This window comes from Watersipora subatra, chromosome 7, assembly GCF_963576615.1.
Source record: "Watersipora subatra chromosome 7, tzWatSuba1.1, whole genome shotgun sequence".
In the NCBI taxonomy this organism is placed as follows: Eukaryota; Metazoa; Bryozoa; class Gymnolaemata; order Cheilostomatida; family Watersiporidae; genus Watersipora; species Watersipora subatra.
The window spans coordinates 58,412,020-58,431,020 of NC_088714.1; the positions used below are offsets into that span (position 1 = coordinate 58,412,020).

The 19,001-nt window shown below is 36.2% G+C and overlaps 1 protein-coding gene across 2 annotated transcripts; it reads right to left on the reverse strand.

Moving 5' to 3' along the window:
* Positions 1-19: 19 nt before the first annotated feature.
* On the reverse strand, positions 20-16,491 carry LOC137399733 (RNA-binding protein lark-like). 2 transcript variants are annotated; one of them, XM_068085945.1, is made up of 8 exons: positions 16,378-16,491; positions 10,178-10,301; positions 8,952-9,089; positions 6,516-6,571; positions 3,963-4,157; positions 1,600-2,112; positions 502-556; positions 20-218 (listed from the first exon to the last, which is right to left on the reverse strand). In XM_068085945.1, coding segments are annotated over exons 1-7 (1,071 nt in total). In that variant the 5' UTR covers positions 16,380-16,491; the 3' UTR covers positions 20-218; positions 502-513. The 2 variants fall into 2 exon arrangements, with proteins under 2 accessions (XP_067942046.1, XP_067942047.1); XM_068085946.1 differs by lacking the exon at positions 8,952-9,089.
* Between the last annotated feature and the right edge of the window lie 2,510 nt (positions 16,492-19,001).

Here is a 19,001-nt window from a genome sequence, read left to right on the forward strand (position 1 = left end):
TGCTGGGGTTATGAGCATGTCGACTGTACTTATTTATTACAGGAAATCAACATTGAAAAGACAATTAACTGTACAGAAATATAATAAAAATGAATGTTCAGAAGTGTGATATTGAGACGGGGAATATGCGTAACCGAGAGTAGCCACTTATGCCGCACAACCGCATATCTATGCGACACGGTCAACGAAAGCTCTGTCCGTCCGAGGAGAGTAAAGGTCTGCAAAATAACAACAAGTGTCCGGAGCCAAAGGCTAGAGGTAGAGCTATAGAACCATAGAGCTACCAAGGTTTGTAACCTTGGTAGTTCTACTATCCACCTGTTAGATCTTATGGCAAATCTAAAGACAAGAATATGAGTGATGAACACCGTGCCGTTGTACAAACAAGAAAACAACTTCTGACATGTGACAGATTAGTGACTCCATCTCCGGCAAACCAGTTATCAAATGCACATCAATTGATCATCACAAAGGGAGAGTAGAGCGATTCCAACAAAATACCTTGCGATAGCCTTAATATGGTCTTGGAGCTCTTCTGTAGTATTCTCCGTGAGACCTGGAGAACAAAATATGGTGTCTCTAAGAGTTTTTACACAAACAATAACTACTAGAATACTCTATCACCCAATGTTGATATTATTGGAGTTCAATAAGTATTGATTTTCATTGCATTCACTCTAGACTCTAGATAACACAAAATGATCTAATTTTTTGAGGTTATATTCTTGAAATGCTAAAAATGCTTCTTAGCAAAAAACTGATTTAGTTGATAGCATCAATCTTGGGATGCTTTAAAATCTCTTTTTAGTATTCCATGCCTTGTTTTTAATTTTTGTTTACTTAAAGGGGATAATAGTGATGGCTGCACTCTTCATAGCGCCAACCTTCGCAAAACTGATAGCAATTAAACAGGGAATATCCATGGGCGTTCCATTCCACTCATCACCTTCCTGAGACATTATTCAGACATCAACTTTGGTATGGAGACATTGGGTGATTCAAGTTCATTGACTGCTACTTGATGTTTGTAGTAAGTTACATATCCAAGAGAATTGTCAATTTAGTAAACTTGACAAAGATTTGTAAGGCCTCCCTATCATGAAGTACTGGATGTTTTAAAGAGTTGCAAATGTATTGTTCCAACAAAGTCAATGGTCACTATAGTAACTGCTTTCACTCCATTTAGACAAGATGATTCACAGACACTAGGATGATACCTTGCCAACTAAACCAACTTTGAACAAGTCTGCAAGATTAATCCAAAATAGGGTACTAGCGTGCATCAAGTGTTAAACATTCAACCTAGAGAAGTCTGCAGTCTTCTGTAGATCTCAAGTGGTCTGACATTTCGCAAATGCAATCCTCTACACATACGAATAGACTTTCATACGAATCACACATTGCTACAGCAACTAATAAAATTTGGTAAATGGCGGTAGTAAAAAGATTTGAAGCAAAAGCTAGTTTCAACCATATCAAGTTAAATTTCTAAAAAAAAAAGTCAAGCTACCAAAAACAATAATTCGCATATTGAAGAGCGCTTATACTACCATGAACAGCTATAAGCATTGTAAAATATATACAGAACTATATACGAACCTGTCAGGACCTGGAGCACTATAGGCTGCCGGAAGCTGTCTGTCAGTCTCTCTAAACCTCTCAACACCGTCCTCGGCTGCTGCATACCGCTCCGGCTCACCAGTTGGAAATCTTTCCTGTTTCCCATGCATCATATCGCCACCATTAGAAGGAAACTGATCATGCATATGCCGCGACTCGCGTTCCGGAAAGCTAGCTAAAGGATCAATGTCCTCAGCAGAACGCTGAACAATTGGCCTCTCCACTTTGTCATCAGCAAAATCATAATAGACAGGTACAGCAGGTGTTGGGGCTGCCACAGGCTGTGGCACGCGTTCCGGAGGTGCACGCTCCACTGGCGCGCGTTCATAACGGTATTCATCAAAATCTCGAGGTGGTGGGGGTCGTCTGGGCGGCAGAGGGTAAGGGTCATCATACCTGTAGTAGGCTGGTGGAGGGCGTCGGCGGGGTGGAGGCAGTGGATAATCGTAATCATATGGGTCATCATAGTATAAAGGGGGAGGGAGCCGGCGCCTACAGTCATGAAAACAGACAACAAATATGTCAATTGTTTGCCTAACAATCGATCATACAAAGGGAATCAATGGGTGAGAAAAAATATGTAGAATATGTAGAGTTAATAATAACGATTCTTGCATAGATATGTGTGTGCGTATGAAAAAGTTACTGTCCCACCAGAAGCTATCCATCAAAACATTGAATGCGAAGATAATAGTACCTCTCGATGCTGGTACAAATGTAAAAATGAAATACCGGACTGTCGTTGTCTGACCGAACGGTGACAGAGTGTCGTCTATTCCTACTCGAGATATTACAATCGTCCGCGTGAAAAGCCTTGATCACGATATAACTTGAGTTACTTGAGAGCAATTGAGTTTTACCAAAAAACAGAAATGGAAGTTCAAGAAAATACGAAAAAGCCTCGCGTTTCATCGAGTTGGTAAAATTTCAATTAATACGCCATTTAGCACGTGCAATTGAGAAAAGGAGGTATAGAGTAAGCGCTATGAATTGTAAAAGCTTTCACAGTCTCGTGGTTAGAAAATTGGATTGCAACCTTGTGGAGGCAATCTTCGTGAGTTCAATTCCAACAGAATGTAAATTTTTAATTCCAAGATTTGAGTAGCTATAACTGGACATACCGAAGAACATACAAACTTTGAAAAAAATATATATAGAAACATAATCTCAACTTTCAAATAATATGATGTATAGGAAATTGCAACCTACTGAAATACTATAGGAACTATAGTATGTATAAGGCTACTTAGTATAGACTTGAACTGTTCATAAAGGTGCTACCAATTATAATCACGGCCCTAGCGTGAATCCCAAATTTGCTGTCCCTATGCTGAACACCAACAACTAAAATAACACCGACCTCCATTTTACATACATTCATGTAAATTATACCAATAAGTGTATATTAACCTGATATATGTATGTCATTGATACAACATTCACGAATAGTTTGAAATGTGTAAATAAAATGTGTATAACATATATAACATATAATAGAGAATAGACACACTCATTTCATGTTATTTATGAGTGCTTGTAAAGCAAGTGTACACACACCATTACAAAAAAAGGCTTGGTAAAATTTCTTGCAGGAAGACCAAATAGCCCCTGGGATGAAGACAAATGAAAGCAGCCATTTGCTGAGTATGGACATTTGGAAGAGAGAAGGCAGGGAGACCAAATAGCCCCTGGGATGCGGGCAAATGAGAGCACTCATCGGCTGGGTATGGACATTTGGAAGAGAGAAGGCAGGGAGACCAAATAGCCCCTGGGATGCATACAAATGAGAGCACTCATCGGCTGGGTATGAACATTTGGAAGAGAAAAGCTGAATAAAACTCTTGACCAATCAGCTAGCAAATTTTTTTTAACTGAGCTGCATGAGTACAAAATTTACATACATGAGTGATCTCTTGCAAAAGGAAGGTGTATTTTTTATTAATCCATAATGCACCGATGGGAAAGGGTGCAGCGTACTGAGAACCACTGTATATCTAGTTCAACAGCTTTAGCTTTGGATTTCAAGACTAATAAGGGATAAGTAACAGATTCTTTTCCAAGTTTTTTGATACTGCAGTAACTTTATAACAGGAATAAGAAATCTGAAATAAGGGCTAGAAATGCTTGTAAGTACATAATGGAACATTTGTCAGTGTTTGCGTTCCTCATTCTTGTATCCTCAAAATGATAGATTATTCATTGTATAAATCTGTGGTAAGCTGTAAACACAGTTGTTAAATAGATCCCAGAATGAAAAATAGTTGCAATTGCATAAACTCTAGTACACATAAAAGGTGACAAATAGTATACGAGCATCCATTGCTAAATTGTTAAGGATTTACCGAGGGTAGTAGTCATCATAATCATCAAAGAAGGGAGGGGGTGGAGGACGTCTCCTCCTTGGTGGATAAGGGTCGTAATCATCGTAAAAGTCATGTGGATCTCCAGGATACGGCATTCTCTCATCATCATATCCTCCAAAGCCTCCTCTCTTGTTCCTCTCTGCACGCCGACTCTGCTTCTCCCTTTCTTCTTCCCTATAAATGATCACATGAAGAGGATATCAAACGATAAACAATACACAAAATTTTGGATAAAGGAGGAATAGCAGGCACTGTTTAACATTCAAAGGTTCTGTTAAACTATGCTCATCAGGAAAATACATGTACTGTACTTTTCGGACTATTAACCGCACCCCTATATAAGCCACATCTGCTTTATTTAAAAAAACGATAATAAAACAATACATAGGCCGCACCATTTGTATAGGCCGCACAACTCATGACCGTGATTTTTAAATGGGCAACAACTTTGCGGGTTAAACCAGGACAGTGCCCAACGGCACCGTTACGTATTAACTGACGGTCTTTTTTCCAGCGCCCAACGGAGCAGTACCGTTTGGCATTGTTTCTTTTTTCTTTCACCGCAAGAGGTGCACTAACCAGAGATTCCGGTTAATGCACCCTAGCGATGAAAGAAAAAGCTACAGAATAGACACAGCCTCTAAATTAGCCGTATGGCTCAAAATATCGGAAAAAAGTAGCGGCTACTAGTCCGAAAAGTACGGTAAATTTTAGCAACGAATAAGAAGACCACAAGGCTACAGCTAGCCTTTGGTGACACCGAGTAAACGATTGCTGATGTTGACAGAGTGTTTTACATTAACCTGGTTTGTTAGGACTTTTTTATCAAAAAATGGCATTAACTGGTTAAGTTACAGGAGTTATGGACCTCCTATATTTTTCTACTCGGTACAATTGCGACGCAACATAGTTGACAATTACCGTGACAAAGACCAAGAAACCCAACTATTTGACACTGAAAAGCTTGAAAATCTTACTTTGCTAAAAGACAACCATTTTAAACAATACTAGCGGAGTGTAGTAGAAATAGAAGCACTCGGCCTACATATTTACGATTCACCCACTTTTTGCAAAACGCCAAAATTTTTCACTGCATGCAACACAACCACTATTAAATATGTAAACCACATGTCGTGTTGACTACTAGATTAACTCTTGCGAATTGTGTCACAACATTTGGGCAAATTTTGTGAAATGTTTGCATTTTTCAAATATCTTGATTCTTTATGCAGCCACTAACCAAACGAAAATTTTATCCTCAAGGTTATTACTAAGTTGCTACACTACTTATTACTAAGTTGCTACACTACCAAGTACAAACATGCTGCATCATGGTTACATTTGATGATGGTTAGCATATCATAGCCTAGCCTGTCTTGGACAAACTGTTGTTTTTGCGGAGTTGTCCCTGTCGCGCGGGCGAGCAACACAACAGCTTGTCACAAGACGTACTGCACCTGATGCACCAGCTGCACTTATAGGGCGTTGTTCTCTTCCATCTATGCAGCTTGGTTGCGATTTTATGTCGGTCGCTCCATTGGTAATCATAACGGATTTCGCACAAAAAGTTTATGTAGAAAAAAATGATTACAACGTTTAACCAGCGAGCAGTCTATGCGGTAAACTTTAATAATAGAACTTGAGAACTTAGGCAACAACAGCTACTAAACATGTCGTTATTTGCGCGCTCAGTCAGTTTAATTTCTATTTTTGTATAAGTCAGTTTTATTTGTTTTTATGGATTTTATTTTCCATTTATTTTATTCTCAAGTTTTACTAAAGTTTACAACAGAGTTGTAAACAACCAACAGTCTTTGGTTAAACGTTGTAATCTTATTTTTTCTACTTAAATTTTTGCACGAAATCAGTTATGATTACATGATTACCAATGGAGCGACCGATATAACATCGCAACTAAGCCGCATAGACGGAAGAGAACAACTCCCTATAAGTGCAGCTAATGCATCAGGTGCAGTACGTCTAACCTCCTGATCAGTTTATTTTCCATCCTATAACAACTGCGAAATAAGCAATAGAACTTGATAAGAATTTTACTTTAATCCAAAAAGCTACTTTCTTTCTACATTCACAAGCTCTGAAAAATAGATCGCTTATTAACACGTAGCAGGACGATGTTGAATTTACTGAGTTTCCAATAATTCGTGTGATTCTAACATTAACGACCATCAAGTTTATTGAACAAATAGTCATGGGAATTCCAGTTTTCATTAGCCTGAAAGATAATTAAACACACATCGAAGACTTCAGTATGAAATTAGTGCTAGTTGGGCCAATAGGGCAACTAATGGCAAAAACTGTCAAATCCAATGAATGATCGAAAAAGGGCTTGAGTTGAAATATGAGGAAACCAAATGTTAATTAGCCCATAAATTTCAAGATTAGATCTCGGTTATTATCTCATCTTAGGCCCATAACGCATGAAAACTTGTGTTCTCATCCTCATATAAAGCATATATTATAGATGGTTAGGTTTAGACAGTTAAAACCCTTCATTATAGTAGAACAACTCACGGAACTTGAGGACAATTCTTCGCCCAGTGACCAGACCTACCACACACATAGCATGTCTACAAAAAAATGCTAACATGTACAACCAATATTTACGCAAATAGAGCAAGTAAAACAAGCACATAATGATCTACTCTAAGAACTAGCTTACAATGGTTCAGAGACAAAATGGCTTGATTTTTTTTAAAATAAACGTGTCAACTTGAAGATTTGTTCTGGATAAAGCTGATTATGTGACCCATTATGTCTGCAAACACAGTTTTGTTTTCATATTATGATTTTCTACTTTAGAGTTCAACCATGTGCTCTTTAATTCAATCATTTTCCAAAAATCACCAGACAATTTATTGAATCGCGATATATCGCAATATTTGTATTATATAAACAAACTTGTAAAGTTGTGTTAATATTTATTTGTATATTTTAACATGAAAAGGAAACTGTTTTGTGTTCAAGATAATAAAAAACGCGTTATGAATGCTGGTGTGCGTAAAAGCCAAGGAACGAGGGAATTATAAGACTAGAATACCCATCCGTATCGCACTCAAAAAATCGTCAACTGTGAGATAACTACTGTACATTGCCATAATACGATTATATCCTTTATATGATTGGCAATATTTCTTTAAATGTTCAAATCATCCTTAAAAATTGCCACCAAACAACTAAACCGCAATACCGCGAAGCTTTAGGTAAACAGTATAGCTTTAGGTAAACAGTATATATCGACATGTCGATTCGTGTCGATGTTAATGCCATATCGACATGGCCAATGTAATGCTAAGCTTATATCGATATAAGGCATACTTATGACCAATTTATCTATATTGTTAATAATCCACTATTTATAATTAGATAATAAATATTGACCACAGTTTATACGCGATTTATTGCTTGTTGTGTCACAACTAATTAAATGGACATCCAGAAGTGCTATTGACACTACACATTAATTGTGGCGGCAAGAAAGTCGTCGACAGCGACACAGTTTTTTATTGAGGCTGAAGTCAGCAATGGAGCTGGGGCTTTATACTACAATGCTAGAAATCGGCTATGACTGTCCTTGCGAATTTTGTTTCGTAATGGTACAAACTTGTTGTTGGATTTTCAGTTTGTTGTAGTCATTTGTGTTAAGCTGAAGTTTGTTTTGGTGTTTTTAGTTTGAAGTAGATTGTTTCCATTTCCAGTTAAATGTAGTTGTTTTATAACTTTTGGTTTTATTACAATACACTCTTAATTTATGTCACAGCAAAACCTAACATTATTCATTAGGAATGGAAATATCGCATCGATATACAGAAAACCCATTATGCACAGCTATAGTAAACAGTTAACCAAAGTTAGATAATCTATTAAACTACCACGTTTTTAACCATTTTCTTGACTATAAGTCACTGTTCTTTTTATAGTTTGGCAGAAGGTGCGCCTTATACTCTGGAACGACTTAATTAAGTGTAAAACACGTTATTATTAACATATTACTACCAGGATACCATTTTACATGTTATTTTCATACTGAACAGCTCCAGGCCAGTGCTGGTAACTTCAGCGTTGGTGGTAACTTTTGAAGACAACTGAGAAGGGCTTAACAAAAATGGCACTAAAAAGAAATCATATTCCGCAGATTACAAGTGCAGTAAGATATCTAGTCGAAAATAGTGACTGAGCAGCAGAGAGAAGTTGGATATGGTGTGAAACTTGTGAGAGACAAGAAAAAAAGTAGAGGTTACTCTTACTGAAGAGAAAGAAGACAGAATGCCAATCGCGGACTAAAGATAGGTGGCTGATATTCTAGCGTTGCGGCAGTTGCGTTGCAACAATCAGAACGCAACTGCCCGAGCAAATGATGCTAATATTCTGTTTTATATATGTACATATTTGTTTTAAAATGTTAATTCTTGTTTCTGCATGTTTTATAATTATGGCTTGTTTATGTCACTTGTTCTCGAGTATATATTTGTAGCATTGATAGATTATTATTAAACTTGGAAATTTGCAGATTTATATCATATTATTTGATAGCATGATTGCGGTTATCTGAACTCAGCTTACAATGGATCGACGCTCGTAACTCATGTTCTATTGCATATGAAAAGCAAGTTTTGGATGCAAACTGTAACAATCGTATCGATGAATGCAATGAGCGTTTATGCAACCTTGTTAAATATAGTTATAAAAAAGAGCCACTTACACTCTAGAGCCACTTAGAGTCCAGCAAATATGAAACCCAAGTTGTTTTGATTTCTGCATTTCCAAATTGGCAATCACAATAAAATTACGCCATCGACTGGTGAAGTTTTTATTGGTAAAAAGTCCTTTGATCATGAATAGCAAGTACAAGAGGCCTTATGCCGTCTAAGAACTAGAGATGCTGAACAAAAACATGACTAGTAGTCACAACTACTATCTCATGTAAACAAACAGATAATAGATACACACCTCGGCGCCCATGTTACCGTCGCCAGGCCTTTTTCTTACATAACTGGTAGACTTTTCCACCTTAAGGGTTTGGCCATTAAAGAGTGTACCATGCATGCCTGCTAAAGCAGCATCTGCCTCAGCTGAATCCACAAAATGCTACAAAAAATACTAAATTGAAATAATTACCGAAAGCGGATGTGAATATCAGGTGACAGAGGCGGTTTCTGGCATGGATGAACTAATCTACCGATCTATCAGTTTTTAGGTATTCCACTTGAAAATGTTTAGTCACTGAGCGCCTTACAAGCACTGTTTTCACAAAATATCTTATGCTTTACCATCGTACTCAAAGCCATTGCAACAATATTGTGACGTTAATGCATTACAACTCACACAAATTGCACACCAGCTCATTTAAAAAGTTCCAAAACTAGTGGCTATACCCATTTTACTAATGTGTATGACTACATTTCTTTGTTTCGAATGGGTTCAGAGTTGCTTTCCTTCTGAATCAGAAAAACAGTTGATTCCAAACGCATTTGATGACATTTTGTTTCGCTAAATTTGTGCGAAGGCATTCGTAGTGAGACTACTTTGATATCAAATAAATGCTTACTGCTGATGGGCTAAGCACTCCCTAGTGGAGGTAAAAAATATTTCAGTACCCATCCATATAAGTCTCTGCTACGAAAACATTCTACATCTATTCACTACTGTTTTTGCTTCTACATTAACATGCCAAGGATGGGTTGCTTGTAGAGATATGACGAAATGACAATGTTTTAGTGCAACTAGTTGACTATGCATGAATTGAATTGACACGAAAGCAAGTTTACTTTTACAAGCTTCATCTCGAGGAATACATAGTAAATCTTGGAAAGATATATAGTGCAATATTATTATCACGCACGCGCACTCATGAATGTATTTATGTTTAGAAATCCTGAAGACCACAAAACGTTCTACCACTCAAAATTGACACACAACATTGACACAACATTGAACAATAATCTGTGATATGATAGTGTTTATTAGTAATAAATCCTGGTTCTCACATAACACCAGAAACCACATGTGATGAATTAAGAGATGTATGAAAGCCATGTGTAAGCCACTACAGAAAGCTGTGTTCATGAGAGTCAAGGCAATCCTGTAGTTGTTTTTGCCATCTTCATCTTTTTCACAAAAGGCCTTAAAAAGAATATACACCTCCACAAAACATGTCCAGCCCAAAAATCACTTACCACAAAACCGTAATCTGAAATAATATCACATTCTGCAACTGAACCAAATTCTTCAAATCTTGCCCTCAGATGTGCCTGGTCTGACCCGCGGGCGATATTTCCGACAAATAGCTTAGTTGTGTTCCTACAATCATTAATAGATTCATTAACCTTATTATTGCGTTAAAACAAAGGATATTTATTTTAATTAACAATATATTGTTTAGAAAAGCAATAATTTATTAGGAAGCTAATAAAAGCATACCATAAGATGCGCCAAAAATCATCTCTATCAAAACATGCTACTTGAAGCCATTGCCTTAAGAAAAAGCCATTGCCTTAACCAAGACCAAAACTCATGAATGGACAATGGCAACAAACTCGACTTCCATAGTGAAAAAACCAAACAGTCTACTTCTTAGCCAAATTTCAAAAATATCTTGCGTGCAGTTGAATATGTTCGAAACTTATTGTCGTATGTAGCAGTATAGAGACCAACGTAATTATGCAAACATTCCCTGGTGAAAATCATCAAAATTTTATAAAAATGTGTACATATTCAAAATTAGTAACAAAATAGTATGTTAACTTTAGTAATTATAGTTACCTACAGTAACTGTATTGTATTTAGTGTATTTCAATGGTTATGACCTGCAGTAAAATGCAGCATTATGTGTGTACCAAATGCAGTACGTACGGTAAGGAGTTCTTACCTTTAAGCCATACGTATAACATAAACTTTGAATTCACTTTAAATAAGTTTGGCTTCCTAAACTCGCACTTAAAACTAAGTTTTAGTATACATGTATTTTCAACTACTTTACTGAATTTCAACTTTTTATCACAAAGATTTCATTCTTCATCAGTTTCTGTCTTGACTTTCATTATAAAATTTAGCATGTCTGGTTAAAACCTTGTTCAACCTAATTCACCAAGACAGACTGAGCGATGCAGTTATCGAAAGCGGCCTCTCGCACACTTGACCATTTAATGGCTGTCGAGAAGAAAAATGAAATTTTATTTACTATACAGGACGTACATGCCTTTGGAGTAACGTGACTTGAGCTGGTACATGTAGCGAGCAAAGCAGAGAAGCAAAGACATACCAATGCTAATTTATGTTACTATACACTTAAAAATAAATTTAATACATAATGAAATGGAATTTTTTAGCAAACTAAAAGAAGTTGTCTCATCCTGTCCAATTTTTCTACTGGTTTTAAAAGAAAAAGTTCCCCACTTTTGGGTCCTGCAAAGCAGAAATGGCCAGGAAAACAGCTTTCCTACTGGTGCGGAGAGTGCTCTGAGAAAGCAAACTAATTTGGAGTAATGTAGAAAATAGCCTACTTGACCACTTATTGAAGATGATGCTTGCTGGTGCACAATAAATGCTGGTGCAATGCAGAAAATTGCTAGCTAGCTGAAGCTTGTAAAAGGATCCATCGAAGGTTGCACAGTAATTTGTTTTGTATGAAATGTGCACAAGAATCAATGTAACCATAAATTTATACAGAAGTTTGTACGTATTTATACCTAGAGGACAGGGTTTTAACAAGTTCTAGAAAGTAATGTGGATGCGTCAACTATCTTGAGTAGCTATTATATGTGAGCCACACACATACGATTCGTATTTACATAGTAGAATACAGGCCCGCCTGCAAAGACATGGCTAAACAAGAAAGTAAAACAAAATGAAATAAATAAAACAAAATGAAATAAATAAAACATGAAAAACATGTCACACAAAGAAGATAAATAATGATATACATTATACATGCATTGTACAGTACTGTTTTTATGTACCAGTCCACATTAATAAATTTAACACTTGAAATTTTTCTGCCGATGTAGATTTTGTCTCTTCTACTTCCTCATCACCACTAAATAAATGGTTGCTCATCTTGAATGCTGATCCCATGCATGGCCTTCAACTCCTTAAAGGTTGACTTGCAACAAAATTCACATTGCAGTTATTTGGTATCACAAGATTCACCATGTCTTACTCTGTTGTGTTGTAGGTGCCAAATATGTGGAAATGTGATTACAAGCTCTTGAAAGCTCAAAAACGAAAAGCCGCCGTAGATTGGAATCTGTTTATTTATCTGACGTAGTTATTACAGTGATGTTCTCACGTGAATTGAAAGGCCAATAAAAAGCTCAATATAAAACTTATCGTAGCACTAGTTTATGACGAACACTTCGGGTTTTACTGAAGACCCCGTATCAAATATAGATGCTCGCTACTTTACAGTTTTGTTTCGGCTTGATCTAATCGTCAAGTCGTAATCTGATTATGTGACCCAATACTTCGCAAATAATTTTTGCAGCACTTTTCGATTATCACAGGTGACCAACAGTCTCACCTTGATTATCAGACAATGATATGTACTCCTTCGAGATAAGATTAAAAAATTAAATGAATTTTTGCGATAAGTTATAAGATATCAGTGCTAAAAGTGACAGCATTACAATGATGATAAAAAAGACGCGTAAGAACAATAAACATGGTTTTATTGAATGCGTGAAGTATACTTGTGAAAATATTTTGACAAATAAGGTTGCATGAAAGTGTAAACAGAAACCATCTACCACAACTACATCACATTTGAGCCGTTTTGGAAAGAGAATCCAAACTACGGCATTTTCTTGATGGCTGCGATTAACTGTTCGTTTTTGAGCTTTTAATCACATTTCCACATATTTTGCACCTACAACACAGCAGAGTAAGACCTGGTGAATCTTTTGATACCAAATAGCTGTAATGTGAATTTTGTTGCAAATAAACCTTTATTTAAGGTTTTACATGATTTAATTTTTTTATATCAATTTATACAATGAATTTTCCTTAATACTATATTTTACTACATGAAGCATTCATAATTGTTTTTGGGTATCGGAATCAAGTCAACAAACTACAATGCACTCACTAAGAAATTTTGCTCCAACGTATCGTGATCTTAAAATACAGAAAATATCACAAATCAACGTGGTATACTGAGGTTTGACTGTAATTCAAGTGCTAACTTCAAGCGTTTCAAGTTGGCAGTTGAAAGAGTGCTGATTCAAAGAGTTTACTGGTTCATGCTCTACCAACCATTTCACATCGCATTGTCAATAACATGTTTGAGGAAACTCTGCTAAAACAAACGTACTGTTTCCCAGAAAGCACTTTTTCTGTATGAAAACGTAATTCCATATAAACCAGGCTAATAATTGTGTGTTAATTGAATTTACATTGGGTATAACTGCCTTTGTAAAAAGTGTGGTGAGGGAACCCGTCTGCTATTTATTATTATTATTATATTTTCCCACTTAGACCGCATAGCAGGTGCGTAAGGGGCGTGGGAACACGATGTGTTTACACTAATAAGTGGTTTCAAAATAAGATTTTTTTTTATTATATTGTGTTTTTCTATTTATTTATATATACATATATATATTTTTACATACATGTATTTTATTCTGTCTTAAGGATTCATCTTATCAGGATTTTAACTCTCTTAGTGTACGGGGCCAAAAGGACTGATAGAATACATTAGTTCTTATATATGGAGTATAGGTGTTTGATTTTTGGCGAGTATTGTATCCTATGTTTTCGCATTTGAATGGTGGTTCTATGCCCTCGGCAGCAGATCTTACAAACAGTTTATGCCTACCCTCTCTTCTTCTCTCCTGAAGGACTCAACACTTGTATCTTCTCGTAATTTTGTAAAACTTATCAGGCCCTTAATATTAAAAATAAATCGTAGTGCTTTATTTTGCAACTTTTCAAGCTGTTTGACATGTTTATTTTGATAGGGATCCCAGATTTGTGAGGCATATTCTAGTGTTGGCCTTACTAAAGAAAAATAGGCAATCTTTTTTGTAGGGGTATCTGCAGATTTTAGCACCCGTCTGATCATTGCCAACTTCTGTGTAGACTTAGTTGTTATTTTGTCTATGTGTTCATTCCATTTTAGATCTGCTTGTAGTTGTAATCCGAGATAAGGAAAAGAAGACACTTTATTTAGATTTTGTCCACAAAAAGTATATCCAGGGTGGCTATTAATGTTTCTACCAATTTGTAAGAATGTGCAGTTGTCAACATTAAATTTCATTTGCCACTTAGAAGCCCAAGCCTCTAATGCAGAAAGGTCTTGTTTTAAAAGCGTTAGGTTGTCACTTGTGTTATACAGTATTGCACCATCGGCAAAAAGACAACACTGTGATTGAAGACAAGATGGTAAATCATTGATATATATCAGAAAAAGCAAAGGGCCCAAAACTGAGCCCTGTGGCACACCTGAACTGACTAGTTTTGTGTTAGACCTCTGACCCTCGATTTCAACAAATTGATGTCGATCGCTAAGAAAGTCAGATATCCAAGAAAGCAAGACATTGTTAATACCAATATGTGATAGTTTAAAGATCAGTTTTCGATGATTAACGGTGTCAAATGCTCTAGAAAAATCTAATATTATAACATCAGTTGTTTGTTTTTGATCATATAGGTGTGAAAGGTGTCCAACAGTATGAGCTAATTGAGTCTCGCAAGACCTATGAGGTCGAAAACCATGTTGACTGTCTACAAAAATGTTACACTCCTTAAAAATCTTATGCAAATATGAGGAAACTATGTGTTCTAAAAGCTTGCACACTATGCTAGTGAGGGAAATAGGTCTATAATTGTTTGGTATTTGTTTGCCTCCCTTTTTGTGTATAGGTTGGACCACAGGTGTCCTTTAGCGGGGATATTGTCGAAGCCGAGACCGGGCCGTAGTCTACACACACAAAAAAACAACAAAGGTCCACGTAGTTCTGAGCAAAAACAAAAGTATCCATCCAAATATCTCACCAATCCGATGAGCAGCACACACAAAAACTAAACCAATCGACAGCGCCACCCATCATGTCAAAATATTCCAAGTTTCAAGTCATGTCTTGCACAACTCACCTTATGGTTTGTCAAAACTTGTCCCAAAGTCCTTATTAATTTGAGACTGTCTAATATCCGTTTTAGAAATGGTTGCCGCTAGCCTAGCCTAACGTTCTGATTCAACATCTTAGTAACTATCGGGGCATTGCTGAGTTCTCCCGATCTTTTTGAGTCCCTCTTAAGTTTTGTTTACAATAGCGTTAACCCGATGTTGATTGGTTCTTGCATGCTTAAGAAAGATTCAAAAAGATCAGGAGCACTCAGCAATGCCCCGATAGTTACTAAGATGTTGAATCAGAACGTTAGGCTAGGCTAGCGGCAACCATTTCTAAAACGGATATTAGACAGTCTCAAATTAATAAGGACTTTGGGACAAGTTTTGACAAACCATAAGGTGAGTTGTGCAAGACATGACTTGAAACTTGGAATATTTTGACATGATGGGTGGCGCTGTCGATTGGTTTAGTTTTTGTGTGTGCTGCTCATCGGATTGGTGAGATATTTGGATGGATACTTTTGTTTTTGCTCAGAACTACGTGGACCTTTGTTGGTTTTTTGTGTGTGTAGACTACGGCCCGGTCTCGGCAATATCCCCGCTAAAGAACACCTGTGGGTTGGACTCTACCAAGTTTCCAAATCGAAGGTAGTTTTGCTATTGCCAGAGAGTATGCAAAGATTGAAGAAAGGCTATTATACACCACCTATTTGGTAAAGGTTAGGAGCAAACTACTTTTTATCTCTCAATATTTATTGTTTAATAATTTACCATTCAAGTCTGCTTGCTTTCTTATAGTACCAACAGGTTCTCAACCCATTTGGATTTGCCTATCCAAAACGTTTAGAAAACCATTATGACGGTGAAAATAATTAATTATATATATTAAAAGCATAGCATAACAGCCACACTACAGAATATTTGATGTTATTTTAACACTAATAGCAGCTCTGCTTAGTACATGATTTGACCAATGCGAAGAGTCGACAGATTAATAAATGTACTTCACATGAGCGCACATGAGCATTCCACAGTGCCAGCGTGATGTAGGGTATCTCTCACGTCAAGGAAAATAAGTTTTCGCGATAAGCAAAAGTACCTGGCGACTTCCATGTCAACAATATGTCTAAATTTGAATGTTTAGTATCTCTACTTCCTCTTTCAGACATTTAGGTGTTACGATATACATGAACTAAGTTCAAAAGTGTTATAACCGATAAAAGCAAGCTACTACAGAAATAACATTTTCTCACAGCTAATTTTAGTTAAAAAAAAATACATGTTGTAATAACAGGGCACTATGTTACTTACATAACAGTTGTTGGGCGAATTCAAGGCAGCGCGATAGACAATGTACTTCTATATTGGACAAGGGCAAAATGGCCGACCAACATACGTCCAATCAAAATTAATGTAGCTTACAGACCTTCAATTACACTCGTACTCCATTCCATAAAGTTAACTTATAACACTTTCGTTACACTCCAAGCCAAGGATCTTCTCTAATGATACCAGCGCTATGGAAAGCCCGCGCGAAATTCCGTCCCTTCATAAGACCGCGTTGTATTGGACTCACGGAATTTTTTGACCGACCGCACAGTCGGCTGCAAGCAACATACTGTACATAATACATTATAAAGTCAATTACCGTACATGCATACCGCACATAGTCTAAATAATAGCAACAGAACAATTTTAGTAACAATTAATACTACCAACAGTATTTTGAAACTTATAAGCCTGATGCTTTATCTGATGTAGAGAGGCTATTCGAAAAACTCAGCCATTATGTCCATTAGTTTAGCAGGCCAAGAAAAAGTTGTTAGGTGGCCTTAGGTTGCTATGGCTCCTAAATTTACTACTTCTGACTTCACAACTTTTCCGAAGGACCAGAAAAAAAGACATAATGTAAAGCGAACTGAACATTTAATTTCTAATTAGTGCCCACATGTAAAAGTAGCAACACTAGCAGTGGCATTACTCGGTAGAACTAGGTGGTTGTAGATGGTTTGGCTTTATTGTCAGAACCGTGTTATCATTATTACATTAGCTTGTACTAGTTTGACAAACATCAAGTTTTCACAAGGAGCAAGTGGGATGTCGATGAGATGGTTACATGCTTTGCCAAACCACGTGCTGCTTCATTATTTTTTAAATTACTCATTTATATATTTAATCGAATTACTCATTTTACATTAGAGCTTGCTGAGTGGTAAGTGTTGATGTAATTACCTGAACCACTTAGAATTGTCCTTAAAATTAACTTGATGGTAGCTTATAACAATGAGAGGTAATGAGAGTTGCCTGCCACTTGCTATTAGCCTGGCACATTGCCAATCGATTATTTGAGTAAGCTTACTAATAAGAGCTACCGCTTTTCATGACGCTACGCCAGCACTTTGTGTCACGGAGAGCAGTAACATATTTGCTCCCATTTAGTGACATATATCGCCTAGTAAATCCATCAAGCTTGTGTGGCTAAATTGGTAAGGCATCGGACTGGTGCACGGGAGGGTCCGAGATCCAATCCTCTGTGAAATAGATTCTTTATAAAGAATTTCTTTCTTAGAATAAATAAGATTTAGAATGCTCTTTAGAATCCTCTGTGAAATAGATTCTTTATAAAGAACCGTGAAATAGATTCTTTATAAAGAATCTATTTCACGGTTCTGCCATATAGATTCTTTATAAAGAATTTCATCTATTCTGCCATATAGATTCTTTATAAAGAATCTATATGGCAGAAGATTCGATCTTGGACCCTCCAAGCTCTAATGGAATAAATTCCAAGATTTTAATAGCTATAGGTGGAAATCATACACACGCATGACCCATTTTGAGAAATATGTAAATAAATTTACTAACCATGCTACCCGGTGCTACCCGGTGTTGCCCGGTGGCACTTAATAAAAAAGTCTTCGGACAGAAAAGTGGTTTGCATTTAATATATAACAACACTTGCCATTCTAACTTTCAAACTACATATCATGAGAGAAATGTTGTGTAGTTGAAAAATTTAAGAGAGTAAATAAAAACAACTTTAAAGGTTTTCAAACTTTTTCAAACAATTGTAACTTTCAAACGTCATAACATGAGGAAAAGGTTTTGTGCAGGACAACTAAATTAAAAATAAATAAAACAACTGTAAAGGTTTTCAAACAACTATAAATTTAAAATTTCATGACTTGAAAAAAGTGTTTCGTTGCAATAAATTAGAAGGAAAAATAAAAGTGTAAAGTTGTTCAAATGTAAATGTGAAATCATTAGCAAGTAATGGCTAAAAATAATCTATTTTGCTATGATCACAATAAAAAAATTGTTTGGTATACAATCATATGATTTCAGTTCGTTTCAGTGTTGGTATGCAAAAATTGGTGTGTACATGTAGGCTACTACCGTAGGCTATAGACGTACATAGAGTAGTATAGAAACCTATAGTGATTATCTAATGCAACCACCTCCTAGTAAAAAACATCAGCATTAAAAATAGTACCAAAATACTATATTAACCTTAGTAACTATTATAGGTACCTACAACAACTTCAGTGCATTTTGTAGTTATGATCTGCAGTCCCTAGATAATATAACATTACAATGTACTACATGGAGAGTTCTTACCTTCGAGACATACGTGTAACATAAACGCTGAATCTAACTTAAATGAATTTAGTTTACTAAACGCATACTTGAAGGAAGTTTTAGTATGTATTTTAGTAAACTTCAAACTTTTAACAGAAATTTTATCATTTATCCATTTGCTAACTCTTTTAATAAAATGTATATCGGATATACCGTAAAAGGGATACGGATAACTCGCCATGGCGAGTTCAACGATGTATATCCTTTAATAACGTATATAACCAGGACACAAATCACCAAATTTTAAGTTCGAGATCTATAAATTATTGTCGATATTGTAGGGTGGAATAAATTAG

What these genes read in the sequence shown, in the direction of transcription:
- LOC137399733 (XM_068085945.1), bottom strand. An exon ending in TTTCAGATTACGGTTTTGTG is followed by an intron (nt 9,090 to 10,177) that starts GTAAGTGATTTT and finishes TATTTTTTGTAG; the next exon opens with CATTTTGTGGATTCAGCTGA. An exon ending in AGTGCTCCAGGTCCTGACAG is followed by an intron (nt 557 to 1,599) that starts GTTCGTATATAG and finishes TTTGTTCTCCAG; the next exon opens with GTCTCACGGAGAATACTACA.